The 22,217-nt window shown below is 49.4% G+C and overlaps 1 protein-coding gene across 4 annotated transcripts in view; it reads left to right on the forward strand.

Moving 5' to 3' along the window:
* RGS9 (regulator of G protein signaling 9) overlaps window positions 1–22,217 on the forward strand; it is a 64,319-nt gene that overhangs the window by 37,893 nt on the left and 4,209 nt on the right. For all 4 annotated transcript variants that reach the window (XM_025889987.2, XM_025889986.2, XM_073883229.1 and 1 more), the window contains 6 exons: window positions 1,197–1,310; window positions 4,368–4,483; window positions 8,189–8,276; window positions 10,120–10,258; window positions 12,631–12,716; window positions 14,938–15,055. In XM_025889987.2, coding sequence (XP_025745772.2) covers window positions 1,197–1,310; window positions 4,368–4,483; window positions 8,189–8,276; window positions 10,120–10,258; window positions 12,631–12,716; window positions 14,938–15,055 — 661 coding nt within the window. The remainder of the gene's footprint in view (window positions 1–1,196; window positions 1,311–4,367; window positions 4,484–8,188; window positions 8,277–10,119; window positions 10,259–12,630; window positions 12,717–14,937; window positions 15,056–22,217) is intronic.

Here is a 22,217-nt window from a genome sequence, read left to right on the forward strand (position 1 = left end):
AAGATGTTATATTTTGCCCAGTGCCTTTCTTCCAATATGGTTAGGAGTTAGGCTCCTATAAAAATCTTCAAATATCTTTTTACATCTTCCCAAATCGCTAGTTTGCAAAACCACCCACCTGAGAAAATGTGCCCTGACCTCCCCCACATTTTTCAACCACTTCTGTCTCCAGCTGTTGAGCTCCATTGGTCACAGAGGAGCGTGTACCCATATACTCAGTGGACACTCACCTTTGGGTTATAACGATCATCATTGTTTTATGATAAAGTAAAACCCATCTGCAGTGTTGTTCCAGAAACCCAGTTTAATGAAACCAAACAGAAAGCACATTGAAGGAGACTCCAAGGCTATTGGATACTTCTTACACCCACTTTCCAATTTTTATTTGTTTTAGTGGTTCATTACCAGAATTTGACATCATTTGTGGTTGGACCTGAGGCCAGTTTTCCTTTTTCTTCCCTTCAGCTGCTCTACTGTAAAGGTCTTGCTGAGAAATACAAGAGGGTCTTGGGAGAAATGAAGCCAAGGGGCTTGAGTTTGTCACAGAACTATAAACCTAATGCTCTGGCATATCTCTAGGGCATGGGTTCTGTTCTATCGAAATCTCCTAGCTATGGGCAGATGTTAGAGTAGGTGTCTCATGTGTATACCGTACTAGGAAATGTGTTGCCTAGGAAGGTCTAACTCATAGAGAAGGAATTAGCTCTTGCTCACATATGTGAATGTGGGGTTCACACCTCAGTGAGACCACAGGCTTTGAATGATGAATCTAAGTTCCCAAATGTAGAGGTTCTCCTGACAAAGGGTGGAATCTCAGAGAGACCATGGCAACCTCATGCTTCCAAGATGGCGCCAAGACACTGGTCTGAGCACACGCAAACCGAGTCGGCTTTGAATTTGGAAAACTCCTGATATAATATAAAGAGGCCTTATTTTAATGGAATAGGTGCGGTAGAGAAATTGCAAAGGAATTGGATGGGAAGACGATGTTTCATCTCACGAGTAGAACGGGGACAGATCCTGTCAAATACCTGCCAATCCTGAGGGCTATTAGAGCGGTTTTCTAAGAAGGCAGTAATAAGTATGTAACTAAATCGATAAAGAGAAAGGAGGACAGGCTGGTCAATCAACCTGAGTATTGATTTCGTCTCTTGGTTGTTGAACTTCTAGGAAATTGTTTTCCATTTGCTTTTCAGGATCGTCAAATACAGTGAGCAGTTTTTGTCCAATGACGCCATCATGTCAGGCTGCCTTCCCAGCAATCCTTGGATAACAGATGACACCCAGTTCTGGGACTTAAATGCCAAATTGTATGTATTTGAAAAAATAGCTTTTTGTCTTATAATTCACGTGCCATACAATTCATCCAATTAAAGTGTGCAATTCAGTGGTTTCTACTATGTTCCTAGAGTCATGCAGCCATTACCACAGTTGATTTTAAAACATCTTCATCACCCAAGTAAGAACCCCTCCACCCCCCAAAACCCCTCCAGCCCTAGGCAACCCCAAAACTACCTTCTGTCTCTATGCCTTTGACGACTTGGACGTTTCGTCTAAATGGAATTGTGTAATATGTGATCTTTTGTGATTAGCTCTTTTCCACTGAGCATAATGCTTTCAGGGTTCATCTGGGTGGTGCAGTGGATTAGTACTCCATCCTTATTTATGGCTGAGTGATATTCACTGTAAGGAGATAGACTTTTTAAAAATCCATTCATCAGTTGATGGACATTCGGGTTGCCTCTGTCTTTTAGCTGTTATGAATAATGCTGCTGTGAACATTCATGTCCAGGTTTCTGTGTGGACGTATGTGTTCATTTCTCTTGGTTGTGTACCCAGGAGTGGAAATGCTGGGTCAGATGGTAACTCTGTATTCACAATATATTGCTTCTGAAAAGAAAACGATCTTTTTTATGGCCTTGCATTTTTTGACATCTAATGAGAGGAAAAATAAAGTCCTGGAGGGCAGAGCCCTCCACCTGCCTTGGCAGTTACACCACTCACTCCTTTGCTCTGTTTGTGAATTATAAACAGTTATGGCTCCTGACAAAGGCGGAAATGCAGAAAGAAAGCATAAGCCAATGAAGGAAGAAGAGAAGGTGTAACAGTCACATCAGAGGGAGAGATGGAGGAGGAGAGGAGGAAGGAAGCGGCTGGTAGGAGTGGATAAGGCAGGTGGGGTGATGGGAAAGATCGAGAGCATCAGGTGCATATCACAGTTCAGGTCACCACCAGAGTCATTACCACTTAAGGCATGAGGACATGCAGGTAGCACAGCTAAGTAGAGAGACATAGCTTTCCCATAGCTTGGGGAACCCTTGCACCCATTCCTCCTGGCCTGCTATGGGCAGCTGATGGGATAAGGAGGGCTCTCATCTGGAGTTTGGGGTCACCTGTCTACTAGTGTCCCCTGCAGAGCCGAAGACTCTAGAACCACCCTCTGGAGACGCTTCCCTCCCACTCTGGGGGCTCCAGTTATTGTGGTGGCTTTCTGGAGCCTACGCCTGCCTCCCAGTGTGTCAGGGCAGAGAAGTGACCTGAATCTCCTCGTGTGCAAGGATGTGCAGAATTCAGCTGTCCGTGGAGGAGACGGCGGAGCCACCTGGCCAGGAGAAGGGTTGTCCCAGGAGGGCTTGGGACAGAGGCGTGGAGAGCCGCCGGATTTTAAATGAAATGGAGAATATGGTATTGAAGCGTGAGGCAGAGATTTACTGGGGAAAAGAACACGGGAGGTACCAAATGCCCCACTGAAGACAGGAAGCCTTGTTTGGAATGGGTGAGATCTTAAAGCTGTATTAAAATCACCTGGGAGGCTTAAAAATGAAAAACAAACAAAAACCAATGTCCAGGGGCGCCTGGGGGGCTCAGCTGGTTAAGCGACTGCCTTCAGCTCAGATCATGATCCTGGAGTCCGGGGATCAAGTCCCTCATCGGGCTCCCTGCTCAGCGGGGAGTCTGCTTCTCCCTCTGACCCTACCCCCTCTCTTGCTCTCTATCTTTCTCTCTCTCTCAATAAAGAAATATAAATCTTAAAAAAAAAAAAATCCCAATGTCCAGCCTTCACCCCCAAAGCCTCTTAATTGGCCCAGGCTACCTTCTTATCCTCACCAGTGGTTTCTAGAAGCTGCCATTGACTTCAGTGAACAGCCAGAATTCCTAACACCAGTTTGGAGCTTTGGTTCCCAGTGTGGTCCCTGGACCAGTAGCTGCAGCATCCCTGGGGAGCTTGTTACAAATGCAAATTCTTGGCCCCACCGACCCCTGTGAATCCGGAACTTAAGGGATAGCACCCTGCAATCTGTGTTTGTCTGAGTCTTCCAGGTGATTCAGACGCATGCTGAAGTTTGCACATCACTATTTTTGTCCGTTTGTTTTTTGGATCTGCTTCTTGTGTGAGCCTTGGTCTTCTCAGCAATAACACGGGGTTGAGAATGGTCAGCTCACAGCGTTCTATTAAGGACCCGGTGACGTGCGTGTGAAGCACAGTGCCTCCCAGGCAGTGACACTCTGTAAATGGTGGCTCTTAATGTTAGTACCGGGTTGTTACTGTTTTCACGCTCTTGTCAGAGAAAGCATGAACTTGCTTGGCTCATTTAGAGCCCATGAATCGTAGCTGGCCGCAGTTCTAGCTGCTACGTTACTGGGAGGTGTGGTGTCGTGGACTTGGAAACCTTTGTTTCCGAGGGGCTGTGTTGGGTTCTGGAGAATTTCATAAGGAATAGGAGAAACGCCAACTCTTTTCCTCATTTTCTGGAATGTTAGACCTCAGCCAGCCACGCTCTACTGTCCTACCTGGGAGCGTCGAGACCTTTCCAAACAGGGGAGTGGTTTGGGACTTGCATCTTGGATAGGGCTCTGAGGGAGGGTGCCTCGGTGACAGTAGGGTCTGCCTGGGGCTCGGGGCCTGCAGGCAGGTACAGGAAGAATCATCGACTCCTCCTAGATGCGCCCGTGCTCCCGTAGTGATGGGGCGTGGGGCGGGGTGGCAGTGACCCCAGCACCCATCACCGGTGTTGCTCCGGAATTTTCTTCCGGTCTGGTGGGGTGGCCTGACTGACTCTGCTGGCCAGTCTCCACGGGCCTTGGAGGGGGGCATCTGTGTTCCTTTGCCCTGAAGCGGGCCGGAGTGTGAGGCTGTTCGCTGTGAGCATCCTTCTCACCTCTGGGGTACCAGCTTTCCAGATGAGTCCCAGGGGACTTATCTGAGGCTGCATGTTCCTAGCAAGTAATTACATGGATTGTCCGTCTGTGCAGGGATTGAGGGGGGAGGGCTGGGTTGAGCCCTGGGCCGTGGGACTCGTGAGCTTCGTGGGGGCCTGTGCCTCGCATTGAGTGTCTGGCGCATTTACAAATCATCATCCTTGCAGGGTAGAAATCCCAACCAAGATGCGGGTGGAACGATGGGCCTTCAACTTCAGTGAATTGATCCGAGACCCCAAGGGCCGACAGAGCTTCCAGTACTTTCTCAAGAAAGAATTCAGTGGTGGGTCTTTTGATTTTTTAATACAATTTTTTGCTTTTAGAAACACTCCTGTCTCGTCTGGTATAGGGTTTCGAGGATTTCTCGGTAGGTGTTTTCCCAGCTCTGTTGCTGTGTGCTCTTCTTGGACCTGTCCTTTCCATCTGTTCCAAGAGGCCCCACAGTCGGGGTGGGGGTCGGGGTGGGGGGGGGGGGGGGGCTTGAATCCGCAGACGAAATCCATGCAGCTAATGCAGCGCGACTCGCGTCTGCAAGGGCTCCGTCCCCTCTGGCTGTTCTCACTTCCTCATGCTGATTCTGGGGTCACCGGTCCAAGAGTCCGTGTCCCCCGCCGCCAAGTGCACGCTTTCCCTTTTTGTCCAGCAGCTTGGTTTCCTTCAGCTCAGCGCTTCTCTGCCCAGGTTGTGCATTTGATTCACCTGGGGTATTTTAAAAACATCTGCCAAGATCCCATCTCCAGATGCTCCTTTTTAAAATTGGTTTGGGGTGTGATCCCCGCAGGTGCGAGAACGCCCCAGGTGATTCTCATATGTGGCTGTGATTGAGAACCACTGTCTCAGCTCCCGCTCTGCTGCCTACACACAGGACCTTAGGAGTGTGCCGGTCTTAGTGGGATGGGGGGGGCGCATTTTATACTCCGTCTCCGGGTGTCTCAGCATGGTAGGGAGGCACTTGTAACTTGAAAATTAAAGGCACGATTAAGACCAATTTCATCAGGCTGAGCATTCAGGTGGCTTCTCTTTTGCTTTGCAGATGTGCTTTTATATGGGACTCGTTCATTTGCTTACTGAATTCCCAGCCCTGCAGAGCATCATTATATTTGAACCTCCATTCTCAGCCGCTTGCTCCCAAGACCCATTTGTCTATGGGGTTTCGCCTGAAACTAATCCCAGGGGACACGCCATTAGCCTGTTGGACTGCCTGATGCAGCACATTACATTATAATATGGATTCCTGACAATCCTTCTCTCTAATCAAGCCTAATTGCCATGATATGATAAAACCCAGAATAGATGATGGGAAAGGCAAGTGCTTTTGGCGAGGGCCCGGAGGCAATTCCAGAAGAAGAGGCTAGGGTGCCATCTAGTGGCGAAATGACACACTGCATCCTGGGCTTATCCCACCCAGGGCTTGGTTACCAGTGAGAATCCCTTGAAAAGATTTCCCTGTGTTATTAAAGTAGTATTTCTGGCGATCTCTTTAAGAGATTCCCGAATTGTGAGTTTTTTAATTTAAATAACATTAAAAAAATTGAGATCTACTTCGCATACCATAAATACACATACCATGTAATTCTCACGCCGTAACCCTTTTAAAGTGTACAGTTCCGTGGTTTTTAGTGTATTCACAAAGCTGCACAACTATCATCACTATATAATTGTAGACCATTTCTTACCACCTCATAAAGAAACCCTTTACCCCATTAAAAGCCATTCCCTCTTCCTCTCTCTTCCTCTTCCTCTGCCGCTCTCCTCTGCTTCCCCCTCCCCCACAGTCCTAGGTGACCACTAATTTATTGTCTATCTTCATGGATATGCCCGTTCTGGACATTTCATATAAATGGAATCATGCGATGTGTGGCTTTTTGTCTTCTTTCACACAACATAGTGTTTCCAGGATTCATCCCTATCAGGGTATTTAAGGTAATATCCCATTGTATGGATAAACCATGTTTCGTTTATCCATTCATACTTTGGTGGCCCTTTGGGTTGTTTAGACTTTTCGGCTCTGGTGAATAATGCTGCTTTGCACATTCATGCACACACTTTTGTGTGCTCGTTTATTTTTTTTTAAAGATTTTATTTATTTATTTGACAAAGAGAGACATAGGGAGAGAGGGAACACAAGCAGGGGGAGTGGGAGAGGGAGAAGCAGGCTTCCCGCCGAGCAGGGAGCCCGATGCGGGGCTCGATCCCAGGACCCTGGGATCATGACCTGAGCCGAAGGCAGACGCTTAACGACTGAGCCACCCAGGCACCCCTAATATTTTATGGTAATAAAATATTCATCACATAAAATTGATCATTTTAACCATTTTTAAATGTATGGTTTGGTGGTGGTCATTACATTCACCTTGCTGTATTCCCATCACCACCATCCATCTCCAGAGCTTTTTATCTTTCCCGAATGAAACTCTGTCCCCGTGAAGCACCAACTCCCCATTCTCTCCACCCCCCAGCTCCCAGCGATCACCATTCACCGCTCCGTCTCTGTGAATTTCTCTATGTTAGGTACCTCATAGAAGTGAAATCATATATCTTTTTTGTCCCTCTGGACTGGCTTGTTTCACTTAGCTTGCCTTCAAGGTTCATCCATATTGTAGCCTGTGTTAGAATTTTATTCCTTTTAAGGCTGAATCATATTCCATTGTATGTATATGCCAAGTTTTGGTTATCTGTTCATCTGCTGATGGACATTTTTGCTCCCACCTTTGGCTATTGTGAATAATTGCTCATTTAATTTTGACCTTAAGCAATGGCTTATCTTTTGCATGGGTAAGGCGGTCTACATTGCACTTGATGTGAGACTGATTGGCTGTCACTTAAAAGCATCGCTGGTCTGTCTACTCCTGCCCGTGATCTCAGTCCAAAGAACACCCTGAAGTTCATGTTGAAGAGAAAGGGACCTCTCTAGAGCGATGGGACAGACGTCCACTAGTTGAGAACTATGCTGCTTTTTCCATTCCGACGCACCCGGGAGCTTTCCAGCAAATACTGTGAAAGGGGAGGAGGAGGTGCTCTCGTCTGTGTCCCCACCCACAGCATGCCGTGACTCACACACATGCACACACGTACATAGTATGCACACACGTGCGCACGCTCACATGCAGCCACTCGCTGTCCCACTGGTGTGATCATCTTTATTTTCTCAGGCAAAAATGACAACCTGGGATGATTGTACCCAAGTGCTCACACCCCCTGTGGGTGCCGTGGAGAACTGAGTAGAGAGCTTGAAGTTGAAAGGAAGGGAGGGCTCGAGAGGAGACCGGCTTTCCTCCTGGGCCCAGAGGAGCTGAGTCTCCGTGGCTCCGGTGACTCTCTGTGAAGTCCTCCAGCGGCTGGGCCTTCCCCGAGAGTCAGTCAGCCAGCGTTGCTCCTGGAGCAGCCTCTCTGTAAGGACCCCTGGCTGGAATATGCCCCGTGGGGGGCTGTCAAGCAGGGGTCTGCGCACGCAAGGGAGGCAGAAGTCATGTGCGCTCACGGAACGTGAGCAAAGTCAACAGGGGCCGCTGTGAAGAAAGCCTATCGGGTAGCAAGCAGGACTTGTTCACAAGCCTATCCTATGCTAACTTGTTCGAGCAGGCTTTGCTCCAGCCAAACTCCAGGACAGGGAAGGCTGGGACAGTCCGAGGGGGTTGTTATGAGCTCTGACCTGTGCGTCGCCCGGAAACGGCCCGCAAGCACAGTAGATGCATACAGCTGCAGACGTGGTGGGCTCCAGTCTGGTTCATTTCAGACACCATGCGTGGGGCAATCCCGGGGTTAACAATGTTCTCCCGGGCTCTGGAAGTAAGACGTGGCTCCTTCTCTCGAGGGGTGTTCTGTCCAGCCTCACGGGGTGCCCTGGCTTGTTCTGCAGAGGGGAGATGCTCCCTGGGCCGCGGGGACTGAATTGGCCTCAGCTGACCCATCTCTCTTCTTTCCTTTTCTTCTCCCGCCGTGTTTCCTGCCTGGCTTTCATCTGCGTGGACCCCTCCTTCCCGTGCAGGGGAGAATCTGGGATTCTGGGAAGCCTGTGAAGATCTGAAGTACGGAGATCAGTCCAAGGTCAAGGAGAAAGCAGAGGAGATTTACAAGTGAGGACTAACCAGATGGTTGGGAGAGCCTCCCCGTGGACCACACCATTGCGTTGGAGGTTGAGATGGAATGGGAGGGACCACATTCCTGGTGTCAGCCTCAGTCGTTGCACCTGCCATGCTCTCGATAGATACCTCCCTGCTTAGGCTTGTGGCTTCCTCCCCCAGAAAGTCTGGGGAAGCACATGATGTCACTGCCCTGCTCCGAGGGGAATATGCTCAGGAGTTCGAGCAAGCTGCCCTGAGTTACAGTGCAGTGCTTTGTTTTTGACTAACCCCCCCCCTTCGATGTCCTGAGAGGGGTGTGCGTGTGTGCGTGTTTGAGAGTGAGAGAGGGACAACAGGCGGGGCAGGAACACCTCCCATCCCCAGCCATCTTAGGGAAGCGAAGACCATAAGGGGAGGGAGCTTCCTCAAGTCTCTGGGACCGTGCACACAGCTTGAGGTACAAATGTAGGCCCACTTCTTATTTTGCATGTAATGACTCTAGACCCCACTAAGTGTAGCAGTGAGTCTGTTCCACTCCAGGCCTGCTTCTCCCCGAAATTGCCCTCTATGTTGCCCACGAACCCAAGGTTCCAGTTCAAAGGGCCAGACCTGCCTCTTCTGGCCGGGTGGGAAGGAAGGGGAGGGGTGAGCAGACCCCCAGTGCTGCGGAGCTGCGGAGCTGCGGAGCTGCGGGCCCGAGCACTCGCCCCTTTGGACCTCTGGTGTCCTTCTAACCGACTCAGAAGGGGCCACTGCAGCTTTCGGGAAGGTGCCAAAAACCCCAAAGGGAAGAGCTGAGGGCTCACTCCTCATACTTGGAGGCTCTTGCACTTTCTCAGGAATGTGCCCATCTCCTCCCACAGGGAGGGGCTGCGTGCACAGAGAGAAGGGGGGGTGCAGGTGGGCTTGTCCTCCCAGGAAGGTCCTGTGACACCCATGCTCAGAACAGTCGTGCTCGACTGCCTTGCACACCACAACACACACACACACACGACTCCTAACTCCAAAGATCCCCTATAAAAAACCCTGCTGCCTCTGACTTTCTATCAGCTTCTTCTCCCCAGCCTCCTCCGTTACGTCGTCTTCACCTGAATTCCAAAATTTTAATGTACAGCTTCGCAGTGTGGCAAAACATTCACGTATTTCTAATCCTGAAACAAGTTAGAACGGGAAACGTTGGGGAGCCGTGCGGCTGAGATTGCGTTCTCAGTGGGGCCATCCGCAAGGATGCCCCGGTCCACCCCCTGGGTGCTGGGACTGTGGGCTGCCTCCTGACTCAGCATGTGGGATTCATTTCTGACTACCTCTAGAGTGCCTGGCTGGCTCTGTTAGCAGCTCTTGACCTGGGGTCAGCGAGTTTGAGCCCCACATTGGGTGTAAAGATGATTTGGAAAAAAAACCCCAAACCTAGGCATTTCTAAATGCACCTAGACTGGGCCAAGGGAGAGCAGAAGGCCTAGAACACCTGTTTGGAGGTGTCTCGGTCTCGTTCCAGGTGGGCCCCAAATCCTCATCAACAAGGCAGAAGGCATTAAGTTGGAAATTGGATTCTTTACTCTAATGGCTGGTGTTGCCCCGCCAACATTTTGCTCCCTCTCCTACAGGTTAGGAACACCAGAGTTCAGTATTCACCTTCTGAAAACTGGCGTGACTGTTGTCTTGCTTCTAAGAAATGTCGCTTGACAACCTGTTCAGACTCTTCAGTGTCTCCTAAAAAAAGGCCTGCTTTCATTCCCGGGCACCTGCCTCATTCCGGGTGACCTGAGTCACGGCGATCCCTCCTTCACAGGCAGCCGTGCACTTTCGTTAGCCAGCTTGGTCGGGCTGCTGGCTAACATTTTGCTCCCCACTCCAGGCTCTTCTTGGCCCCAGGGGCGAGACGGTGGATAAACATAGATGGCAAAACCATGGACATCACCGTCAAGGGGCTGAGGCATCCCCACCGCTACGTGCTGGATGCGGCACAAACGCACATCTACATGCTCATGAAGAAGGTAGGTGGGCTCTACATGGATGCTGATCTGGGGCCGGGAAGCCCTTCCCTTCTCAGGGACCTGGAAAAGTCTTTAGATATGGGAACACAGGGAGATGCCGTGTGGCTTCTGCTTTGCCGGTGTTGGGGTGCAGGATTGTCAATGGTCTCTTCCCCACAACCACTGGTCTGGAACCTCCCTGGGCCTCCGGCCTCGGCAGCTGGGATGGGGGCGGGGACCACTGACGGTTGCTATGTGTGTCCTTAGGGGCTGTCACCCGGCGATCCCCGGCGATAGTGGTCCAGGTACCCCTGCCATTGGGAATGAGACGTTGCTGGAATAGCTCTTATTTCCTGAGGGCTTGGGAGTGGCAGTCATGGTGCAAAGCATGGGACTTTGTGTCAAGGACCACCCAGGGAACAGGACTTGCTTCTCCAGAGTCTAGTTTGTCCAGAGTCTCCTCGGGGGTGGAGTCGGGAGTCAAACTATATTTTCCTGCCTCCGAAGGCTGACCTCTTAGTCTCTACCATCAAACTGTGAATGGTGGCAGTTCTGGTGGCCCTGGCCCGAAGGAAATATCACAGGTTGGGGGTGGGGGTGGGGCGTTTAGTATGTAAAAGAGACAAATATGGCGTGATTATGGTAAAACCGAGCAGGAATTCAGGTAGCCTTTCTGGGTTATTAATAAAAAGTGAACACGGTGGGAAGTTTTAGGAAATTGTTAAAAAAAAAACAAAAAACAAAACCTGAGACAAAAATCAGTCTCTTTCTTAAGAAACAGAATTTGGGGCTCAGCCTTGGCCTAAGAGAGGTTGCCTAGTTTGGTTCTTATTTGGTGTCATAGTAAGACTTTGTTCAGGGGGTGCCTGGGTGGCTCAGTCGATTGGGCAACTGACTCTTGATTTTGGCTCATGTCAGGACCTCAGGGTCATGGGATCGAGCCCCCACATGGAGTTCTGCGCTCAGTGGGGAGTCTGTTTGAGATTCTCTCTTTCCCTCTTTCTCTGGCCCTCCGCTTGCTCGCAGTCTCTCTTTCTCTCTCAAATAAATAAACAAATCTTAAAGAAAGAAACAAGACTTTCTTCAGTTGCTTTAACTTCACATTACTACTTATTCCTCGTACGGTAAACTATCTCTAGAAACTTTCATTATGTGATGACGGTTTGTTTGAGTGGCAAATTTTTATTAGCATCCCTTAATTATATTTTTTTAATTTAGTTTTGATATATACTGTGTTATAAAGAAATATTTTTACTTTGCTTCTAAGATATGTAATAGTTTAGAATTTTCACCCAGTCAGATTAGCCACTTTTCTCCACTTGCTTTCCATCAGTGGGGTTTCTCTGTTTGCCTTGCAAGAAGATTCACAGGAAGGTTCCCATAATAATGGTCTTCCTTCAGGTATTTTAACATATGTTTTGATTCTTAAAAATGTGGTTTTATACAACCGTCCACAGAGACACCCAGGGAAGCCAGACACTTGGCAGAATTAAATGGAGTCGTGGGTAACTTAAGAACGGTGTATATGCTTAGCAGACTCTGTGTGGCGATAAGCTGTGTCCTATGGCAATACACTCATTGTGACCCAGTGATCCGTAATCCCCACTCCCAGACTCTGTCCTGGTTCTCATAACTTTTAGCCACCACTTAGTCTTCAGAATGGGACCGTTTCGATAAACTTAAAAAACTCTCACTCCCTGGGTTGTTGCTGTGGACATTGTCCCATATTTGTTAGAACGAGAGTTTTGAGTTCACGTGGAAGTGACAAGCAGTCATGAAGTGACTTCTCTGAACCTGCCCAACGTCCCAGGAAAGATCCACACAAGAGAAACCTGACTCTTCGTCTTTTTTTTTTTTTTTTTTTAATTCTCTTGCTTTGATACCTAAATTCAGGGCAAAAAGGGGGATGTTTGTGGGCTTTGAAGTGGGTTCCGTGCTCATAGCAGCTCATTTGTTTTTGGAAGGAGGTACCGGGTGGGGGGAGGTGAGGTACAGGTGTCCTGTCATCTCCTGCTTACCTCACGGAAGACCCCCAAGGTGGGTTTTAGTGTGGGGGATTATGGACCACAGTGCAGCCAAAGTACCGCAGGACCCACAGAAGGCTTGTGAAGACTCCGATGGTCCCAACCTGGGAATTTCTGATTTCGGAGGCCTGGGTGAGCCTGAAGACGTGTGCTTCTAACAATTTGCCAGTGAACTTGACGCTGCCAGTTCGGGGACCACGCTGGAGAACCATTGCTTTAGACACACATCTGAATGCCTCTCACACAAGGATATGGATGCCCTGAACGTTGCCATCTCGGTGCCCAGGGAGGACTTGAAAACTGCAAGCACAGTAGTTTGACTTGACACTTCCCCTCTCTTAATTACCATTTCTCTCTTGTTCCCCCTAGGATTCTTATGCTCGCTACTTAAAATCTCCAATCTATAAGGAAATGCTGGCCAAAGCTATTGAACCTCAGGGAACCACCAAGAGAAGGCAAGTGGAGAGACCTATAATTTGCTGGTTGCCTGCCGCTTTGTTTGCAGGGAAGGGAGGGTCTTTTTCAGCCAAATGGCCATGATGGAGATGTGTGCCTGATGGAAATACTGGGGACTGGGAAGGTTTTCTTAGGGGTAGGATTGCCTTGTTGGCTTCATAAAACCCTAGGAAGATTTCCTTAGTAATTACTGTGAGTAAAGTTTTGTGACCCTGACACGGGTTTGAAAAAGTGCTGATTTTCCCACCAATCCTGACCCCAGCGCAAACAGAAGCATCTCACTGGTTTGTTAATTGCTACAATTCCTCACCTTGGAACTGCTTTGTGGAAATTAAGTTAGCCACATCCTTGTATCCTTGGAAAGTCCTAAGACCTTAGAGAGCATAGCAGACTCCACCCCCAAGAAAAACGGCCAACTCATGGGGGAGATGAACACTGACATCCTGAGTGTCCTTGTTGACGCCAGGGACTACCTTTTGGCGAGTGCCCTGTAAACTGGCTCGTGCTCACCTTCCTCACTGGAGATATGGGTCATTCCAGCTGGCCGAACCCATGGGCAAAGGATGAAATGTTCTGAGGGGCAGTCGGAACTCTTTTCTGGGGAGGAAAAAGAAAACTCTGTAGGGACTGAGGATTCCAAAGAGGAACCAAATGACAGCTTGAACAAAGACATGGGACTTTGGTGGAGGTTCTTCCAGCGCCAGCGCGTGGCCTGTCCCCCCATAGTTAGTAAATGTTCCCGTTTGCCGGCTCAGCTCACACTGGGCCCTCTTCCAGCATCACCAGTCAATTCAAAAGAGGGGTGATTGAACCAGAGCTTTTATCAGAGGAGCTTAAAAAAAAACAAAAACAAACCCAACTTGGTTTCATTCTTGAGGATAAAGGCACTGTTATAAAAAGGAGAGAAAGGAGGTCTCTGTGGTGCTATTCTTCTTCTAGGTTTACCAGGGAAGGAAGGGAGTTCAGCATCCCTGGGAGCTTGAAAGCTTCTCCTTTAAGCCACAAGAAAGGGGCATAAGCGCTCCAGAAGTTCTGCCAGAAAGTAGTAGGGAAGGAAGGAGAGTCTTGTATTTCTCTCTCCAGATATTTTCTCAGTTGGGGCCGACCTGAGAAATCAGCTGGGATCTTTTCTGGAGCACCCCAGGTGCCTGGCAAGAGGCCCCAGCTGCACCACTTGGCTTTGGTTGGGGAACTGTGGTCTGAGAATGTCCCTGCGAGTAAGAAGACATGTGCGAATGCTCTCCTACTAAGGGAAGCTCAGCCTGTAAATATGTGGGGATTGCATTGGGTGTGAGTTTGTCCCAAGGCTCGAGGGTGGCAGGCAACATGTGAACCTTAATTTCTCTAGAACAAGTTAAATTGAGCTCCAAGCTCCCCCTTGGCAGGGCTGGTGGGAGACCCAAGTTCAGGACTGATTTACTGGTAGGGGAGCCCTCTTCTTCTTCTTCTTCCCTAGGGTAGATACAAGAATTCTCTGGGCTTTTGTAGTCCAGGGCTTTGGGGAGGTTCTAGGTTTTAAGTCCACCATTGCTGCTGAAATGCTTGTTTTCCAGGCACGTGGGTGGCTCAGCTGCTCCCCATTGCCTGCATCACTCAGACACCCAGAGCTTTGTCTTGGTGCTCAAGGCTGTGGTGGACAGAGTTGGGTCCCAAGAGCCCATGTTTGACTTCTTTCGAGGTTCTGACTCAACCGGTGCATGCACCCAGCACCACCAGCCCCCCAGCCCTCTCCAGGGCTCTTCCCCCTTTCTCTGTGGGCCCCGCCTTGCCCTCTTGGACAGCCCAGCTCTCTCCCTCCTTCCCAGATCTTTGGCTTTTGAAAACAAATGCTCCAGCTCCCTCTGAGGCCAGAACCCTTGGGCTTCCAATATCAAACTCCCCTTATCCCTTTCTTTCAGGAAGAGCCCACAGGAGGTTAAGCAGACACATTGATTTCTAAACATTCTAGAGTGTATGTTATCGCCACCACAGGCAGTCCTCCTTGGGCCTAGCCAGAAATGTGATGGCAGCTGGTACTCATCTGGTCCATCCTTAAAAGGAGGAGAAAGAGCTAAGGTTGAACACGCCCCTGAGGTCTCCCCGCCCTTGGGGCTCACCAGGAAAATGAGGGAACAAGCCCAGATTCTGGTCCTGCAGCTCCATGTCCCCCTAGGGGCTACTGTGTTCCGTTGGGTGAGCTGGGCGGCTTTCCACCAACCGCAGCCCTGTCCTTCCTTCCAGCTCCAGCCTCCCGTTTATGCGGCGCCACCTGCGCTCCAGCCCGAGTCCCGTCATCCTGAGGCAGCTGGAAGAAGAAGCCAAGGCTCGAGAAGCTGCCAACACAGTGGACATCACCCAGGTCATGAGCAAGCTGGACCGTAGGAGCCAACTCAAAAGAGAACTACCTCCTAAATAAATCTGCAGTTCCTGGGGGTGGGGGTGTGCATTTGGGAGAGGCGAGCAAAGAAAGGCAGTCTGTCGGAGTCTAGAGGATGCGATTTCCCGTTAGTGGGGCAACCAGGTTCATCCCATATTCCCCTGACCTCCTTCACGGTGGATTTCCCAATGCCTCGGCAACTAGAGCTCTTTCTCCTGCTCCAGCTCACCAAGCGACAGGGTCAGCAGTGGTGGGGGGAGGTCACCTGACTCAGTTGCTGTGTGACTGCCTGTCTCACTGTGGGGGATCTTGTAGTGGGAGCATAGAGAAAACAGTCTGCTTTGTGTACCACCATTTGCTTTGGAGAATGAACGAGAAGGCCCCCCTCCTCCCTCAAGTCATCGTTCTTTCAGGTACATCGGTTTCAGATAGCTTAATGAAGCTCCAAACGCCACCTCTCCAATTGAGACTCTGCTTCTAAAGCAGTCTGGGATCCCTCCGAGGGACTAGCTGCAGGGTCCCCTAGAGATGCACATCCCCTGGACTCCCCTGTTATATCTTCATGGAGAGGCCCTGCTAAGACGTTGCTGGTGAGCTTGTTCTTGGTCACAGTTATGGAGGGTCCTTCCCTTTTGTGTCCCCATCCCCTGATACCTGCTAGGGGAATATGTAGCTGGTAGGGATGAAGAACTCAGGCCGGAAGCCTCCAGAGCAGTCAAGGGGAAGTGACCTTCTGAGGAGCATCAGTCTGGATAAAGGAAAGGCACTGATGTCTTCATTCATGGGAAGAGAGAGGGTAGATATTGGGACCTTTTCAAGATGAGTTAGGGTCAAAGATAATACTCTTTCGGATATTTTCTAGATGTCGGTGCGTCCCTCCTGTGTAGCTGTAGCCTAGGTCAGCCCTGTGGTCAGGGTGGAGGGAGAGGACAGTTCCCACTCTGACCTTGGGAGGACAAGATAATTTTTGAAGTTAGCCTCACCTCATTAAGAACACAAAGGAGCTAGAACAAGTCAGCGAGCAAGGGACCAACACTGCACAGCAAAAAGACACATATACTGAGAATCCACTATGCACCAGGCATTGGGAACACAATGGACATGGTCTCCGTCTCATGGAGCTTATAGACCAGGACTGACAAACAATAATGAAGCCGACCATATCAGTACCTTTGCTGACAACCACAAAGCTAGAGCGGCATACAATGATCAGTATTCATTGTTCATGGGTTTAGGGTCATCTGTGTGGCTCTGTTGATCTTGGAGGTGACCTGCCTGGGGGCTTGGTCTGTGGGAACCTGAGCTGGGATGAGGGGAATGATTCTTCTCTGCTTCTCATGTCTCCTGTCCTCCAACAGCCTGGCCTCAGCATGATCTATGGTGGTGGTGGAATTGCAGAGGAGTGAGTGGAAATGCGTAAGGGTCTTGAGGTGTAGGCTTTAAACCAGTGCGTGGTCTTCTACCTCATGTTCTTGGCCAAATCAAGTTTACAAAGCCAGCCTAGAATCAAGCGGTGAGGAAATAGACTCTGTCTCCTTAGTGAGAGAAATTTTAAAGTCTTGTTGCAAAAGATGTGGCAAGAGGAAGGGATGAAGAATCAGGGCCATCGTTGTAATCGACAACCCAAAGATGTGATAAAACCCGTAGCAGGTGTTAGAAAGGAAATGGAGATGGTGCCATGATAAGCAAGGGGGGCGTTGCGTCCACTAGGGAGGCCTCTCTTAGGCAGTGACAGAAAAGAGGGTGAGAAAAAGTGGGCCATACAAAGCGTGTGGGCAGGCAGGGAGAGCTTCCCAGGCAGAAGGGACCGCAGGTGTAAAATCCCACTGGGGGGAAGCAGCTTCGAGTGAACTGTAGGGCCAGGCGAATGGAGCGCAGGAGAAATGGTTCAGCATGAGCTTATAGTGGGCAAGTGGGCAAGGCCAGGTCATCAGAGACTTTTTAGGTCATCATAAGGAGTTTGTGGCTCTTGGTTTTGTGTTAGCAAAATGATCCCATTTACTCTCTCCGTTTTCCCTAGTTGTAGACTAGCTTACACTCTGGAAGGGCAACCAGAGGTATGCTTTGGTCATCTCTCTTTTGAAGAATGTCAGAGTCCTCCAACTCAGGGAGGGCACCCCAAGCAGAAATTTTAGTTAATGGCCATTGTATATTGAGTGACATCAGGCGGGGCCATGTCTCATCGCTTGGAGCCTAATGCCTGAGGCCTGCCGGGTTCTGCAGAAACATGTCTTACGTGAATGAATGGAGGAAGGAAGGAAGGAAGGGAGGGAGGAAGGAAGGGAAAGAGCTGTGCGTTTGGAGACGGCCTCTCGATCTCTGGTTCTACCACTAGCCATGTGGTCTTGAAAAAGTCACTTACTGTCTCTGCTTCCTGATTCGTGAAGTGAGGGGTTGGGACCGGATTCTTGCTTCTTGAAACAGACTTTGTGAGTTCCAGGAAGGTACCCAGCCTGGGGCCTCCATTTTACTTGAGGATTTGGAATGGGATGAAACAGGTAATTTTCAATTTTTGCATTAAAATAATCATGAATATATTATGAATTAGAATGCAACATGGACATTAATTTTTTAAGATAAAAATTGAGACATCAGTGGCATTTCATGCTTGGCTGTGGCAGGTTTAAGCTTTGCCCTCAGACTCCTGGGGGAGGATGTTTACCCGGCTCTCCTGCTGTTTGTCCTACTTTCTTGGGGAAGCTGGAGAAACATGAAACCAGAGCTATATATCCACTACCCCTTCTAGTTACCCCCCAGGGGCTGAGATCACATGCCCGGCACAACGGTGGTGGGGATGGTGGGGTGTCAAATGCATCGTGAATTTTTCACGTTACAAACTATGGCGTGTTCACCTTTGACTCAACCATCTGCCATCCCACTCCCCACACGTGAGATGTGTCTGCCTGACAGGTCTCCCATCCTCCAGCCGACTGCCAAGGGCTCTGTATCAGGCACATGGTAGGGACACCACACATATCAATGGAAACCTTCTCAGTGTCAGACACACAATGATCCCACCGTCTAATGAGAGACACAGGCACGTAACTAAAGTTGCTTATCATGCTTATGGGATAAATGTGTAAATAAGTATTGTGATACTGCCCATCTGAAGGAAGGCAGGAGATAAAGGGCTTCACTCCTGGATGGCAACAGTTCCATCCCACGAGTGTTTCCTAAACACCTATTCTATGTAAGAACCAGCGAAGGGTCCTATGGCAGATACAAAAATGGACGAGAGGTTCTCCGCCCTTGAGGGGCTCACAAGGGTGTATGGATACAGATGGCTGCAGCTGAAGCAGAATGGGATCAAGGCTGGGGTGGCATACCACACCCCAGGAGAGAACAGAGATGGAAGAGGATCGTCTGTCTGGCCTGGAGGACTGGGGGGGGGGGGGAACTCCACCAGGACGTTCTCGTGTTTGGTAGTAAAGGAGCCACGGGGCCCTGCCCAGTTTTGAGAGGCTTCCTAAGAGTGTCTGCTGCTGGGCTCCAGCAGATAGCGGCTCTCCTGCTAACTTTGTTTTTGTTGGCAGACATAACAGCAGCCCCAGGAGGTCTGTTCGAATCTCAAATAGCCTCAAAAATAGTATTTGTTTGGACACTATTATTGATATATTTAAATGATTGATATTCTATGTTATCTGTGTACTTAGGTACCATCTTAATTCCTTAATGCCATATTTTAAATAGCTTGAGTTTCTCTACCCATGGTGGTGTATATCTTATGCTAGAATATAAACTATGGGGTAAAGTACCAGGATTTCCTTTGTAGAATTGCATTTTCAAGCTTGGTTTTTAGAGAGAGGACTGTTCTTCTTGTGAGGGTTGTGGTAATACAATGGCTAGGGACAATAGGTAGGATACATCGGATAATGCCTGGCATATAATAAGAGCTCAGTAAATGCTAGCTGCTATTATCAGTATCACAACCATTATCACCGTCACGATCATCATCCTCACCATCCTCCTCCTCACATCACTGTCATCACCACCACCATCATCACCATCACCACTGCCACAAAACCACCACCATTATCATCACCATAAGCATCATCACCACCACCACTACCCCCATCATCACCACCATTGTCACCACCATAACCATCATCATCATCATCACCACCATCACCATCACCACCACCATCACCATCACCATCACCACCACAACCATCATCATCACCACCATCACCACTATCACCATCATCATCATCACCACCATCACCATCACCACTATCACCATGGCATCACCACCATAACCATCACCATCATCACCACCTTCATCACCACTATCACCATCATCACCACCATCACCATTCTCACCATCACCATCACCACCATCACCATCATCACCACCATCACCCATCACCACTCTCACCATCATCATCACCACCATCACCACCATCACCATTCTCACCATCATCATCATCACCACCATCACCATCATCACCATCACCACTCTCACCATCATCATCATCACCACCATCATCACCACCATCACCATCACCATTCTCACCATCATCATCACCACCATCACGATCACCATTCTCACCATCATCATCATCCCCACTATCACCACCATCACCACCATCACCACCATCATCATCACCACCATCACCATCACCACTGTCTCACCATCACCATCATCATCACCACTATCCCACCATCACCATCCCTAGTAGCATATGGTCTCAGAGTAAGCTTGGGCTTTCTTGCATCTGTCAGTGCGGTCCCGTACAGTGCTTCATTATTCTTTGTTATTTAGGGCATTTCCTGAGGTGTGTTTACAGCTTCGTTTCCCTAAACCATTTTACTTCTCTCCTCTCTCAGAGTCTTGCAGTGTGGCTCTCCCCGCTCTCCAGCGGCCATTAGGAGATATTTGAAGGGAGGAGAGTGGGCACTGATGTCATGTCCTCTGTCTATGAAGGGTTGACCAGCAACAGTGTGGTTACTGGTCCGTCCTTTGGTTCCAAGCTCCATGGCTACAGTAAGAGAAGGTCTTGTGCTGGGCTGTGCCAAACGAGATGGTAGGAAGAATGATGTGTTCACACTTGTGGATTTTTCTCCAGGGAGCCCACTTTGCTTATTGGCTTTTGGAGGCAGTGGGGAAAGGGAGAGCAAGGAGGGACCAGAGGGGGCGCTGCGAACACTGCATGCTGAACCTGAGTGTGGCTCACAGGACGCGGGAGCCCAGGTGGCCACGAGGTCTCCCTCAAATTCTCAGCCAGTTTCTAGGCAGAAAATGAATCGCATCTCTTTGCACCGCCTGCTTTGCCTTCCATCGAAAAGCCTGTGATCGTGTTCTCGTGTCAATGTACCCACTCCATTTCATGCTCCTCTCCCTCTTCTGCTGGCTCCTTGCATAATAAAACAGCAGCACAAGATAAAACAAACCGAACTCTCAGAGCTTCACTGTGTTTCTGCGTGTCACGTTTCTTTGCCACGTGCCTTGCATGCCGCTGCTTTGCTGCCTCCCACCCGTGGTGGGTGTGGCTTGGGCTGGAGGGGCGGGGCTAGGTCCCTGTGGGAAGGGCCGGAGTCATGGTGGGATGGGCTCAAAAAGGTGTCCCACTTCAAGCGGCCGGGGCCAATGGGGCTAATAACTACTTGCCCAGAAGAAAGGACCTTCTCGGGCCAGGTAAGTCAAGCAGGACAGTGACTACATCCTCACCTGTCCTGTCATTCATCCAGGAAAATAAAGTGCTGAGGGAGGTGTAGAATGAGGAGGAGGGCACAGACTTGGGGTGCAGGGAGGTAAACGGAATGGCCTGTCATAAACTGTATGATCTTGGTCAAGTTGTCATCTCCACGAGCCTCAGTTTTCTTATCTGTAAAATGGGGGTGATAACGAGTTCATCACAGATTCTGAGAAAGTGGGATTCAAGGTAATGAACCGGAGGTGGGGTGTTCTCAATTTATTGCCACTCTATCTCTCTTAACAAGTCTGTCTCCTAGTTTTGGTGTTTCAGCCCACTCTGCAGGACCCCAGGTCCTATCTGAGTCCCACAGGCAATGGGATGGCTGTATGGATCAGTAGACAGAGCAGGGGTTCTGGGGTTACACACTCCTGGGATCGAGTTCTCATTTAGTTGCTGTGTTAGTTATCAATTGCTGTGTAACAAAGTAGGACGGACCCAGCTGTTTATCGGCTCATAGTTTGCCAAGTGAGGCTGGGCTGGGTCCTCTGCTCATGGTCTCACACTCAAGGTCATGCTTGGCTGTCATGTTCCTATCTGGGGGTTCTTGGGAAGAGTCTGTTCCAGACTCATTGAGATTGTTGGTGAGATTCAGTGTCTCATTGTAGGATTGAAGGCCCCCGTTTTTTTTTTGTTTTTTTTTTTTTGTTTGTTTTGCTGACTGTTAGCTGACGGCTGTACTCAGCTCCTAGAAGCTTCCCTAATCCCTCTCCAGGTGTCCGCCTTCCACTTTCAAAGCCAGTAACGGAGAATTTCTCCTTTGTTGAATTCCTGCTGTGCTTCCAACCTCTCTGACGTCTGTCTCTGGCCTCTAGACTCAGATCTGAAGGGTTCATGTGATGAGGTCAGGCTTGCTCAAATGACCCTTTGTTAACGTCACCTATGCCATGGCACGTAGCCTGGCCACGGAATGGCTGTCATGTGACATTTACAGTTCACACCAACCCTGGCAGACAGGGGCAGAATGTAGGGGCCACGTAGCAGTCTACATACCACAGCCCCTGGTGGTTGTGAGAGCCTCGGGAGGGTGATGAACCACTCTGGGCCTCAAATTTCTGTTCTCTAAAATGGGGGAGTTATAGATACATAGATTACCTAGCACATAGTAGGTGCTTAATAAGTGACAGGGTCATACTCTTTTCCCCTAACCGTTGTCTCCTGAACCCTTAATTAGAGCAAGCTTTCCCCTTTGTTGTTATTCTTTTTTTAAAAAAAAATTTATTTATTTTAGAGAGTGAGTGAGAGAGTATGTGAGCAGGGGGAGGGGCAGAGGCAGAGGGAGAAGCAGACTCCCCACCGAGCAGGGAGCCCCATGCGGGGCTCGATCCCAGGACCCTGGGACCACAGCCTGAGAGGAAACCAGGAGTTGGACCCGAATGTGCCACCCAGACGCCCCTCCCCTTTATTGTTATTCTTGTCTGCAAACTGTGTCCTGGGTGGAGACCCCTGTC

The sequence above is a fragment of the Callorhinus ursinus genome, unplaced genomic scaffold (genome assembly GCF_003265705.2).
Source record: "Callorhinus ursinus isolate GAN/ISIS: 27379988/994484 unplaced genomic scaffold, GSC_fseal_2.0 scaffold50, whole genome shotgun sequence".
NCBI lineage: Eukaryota > Metazoa > Chordata > Mammalia > Carnivora > Otariidae > Callorhinus > Callorhinus ursinus.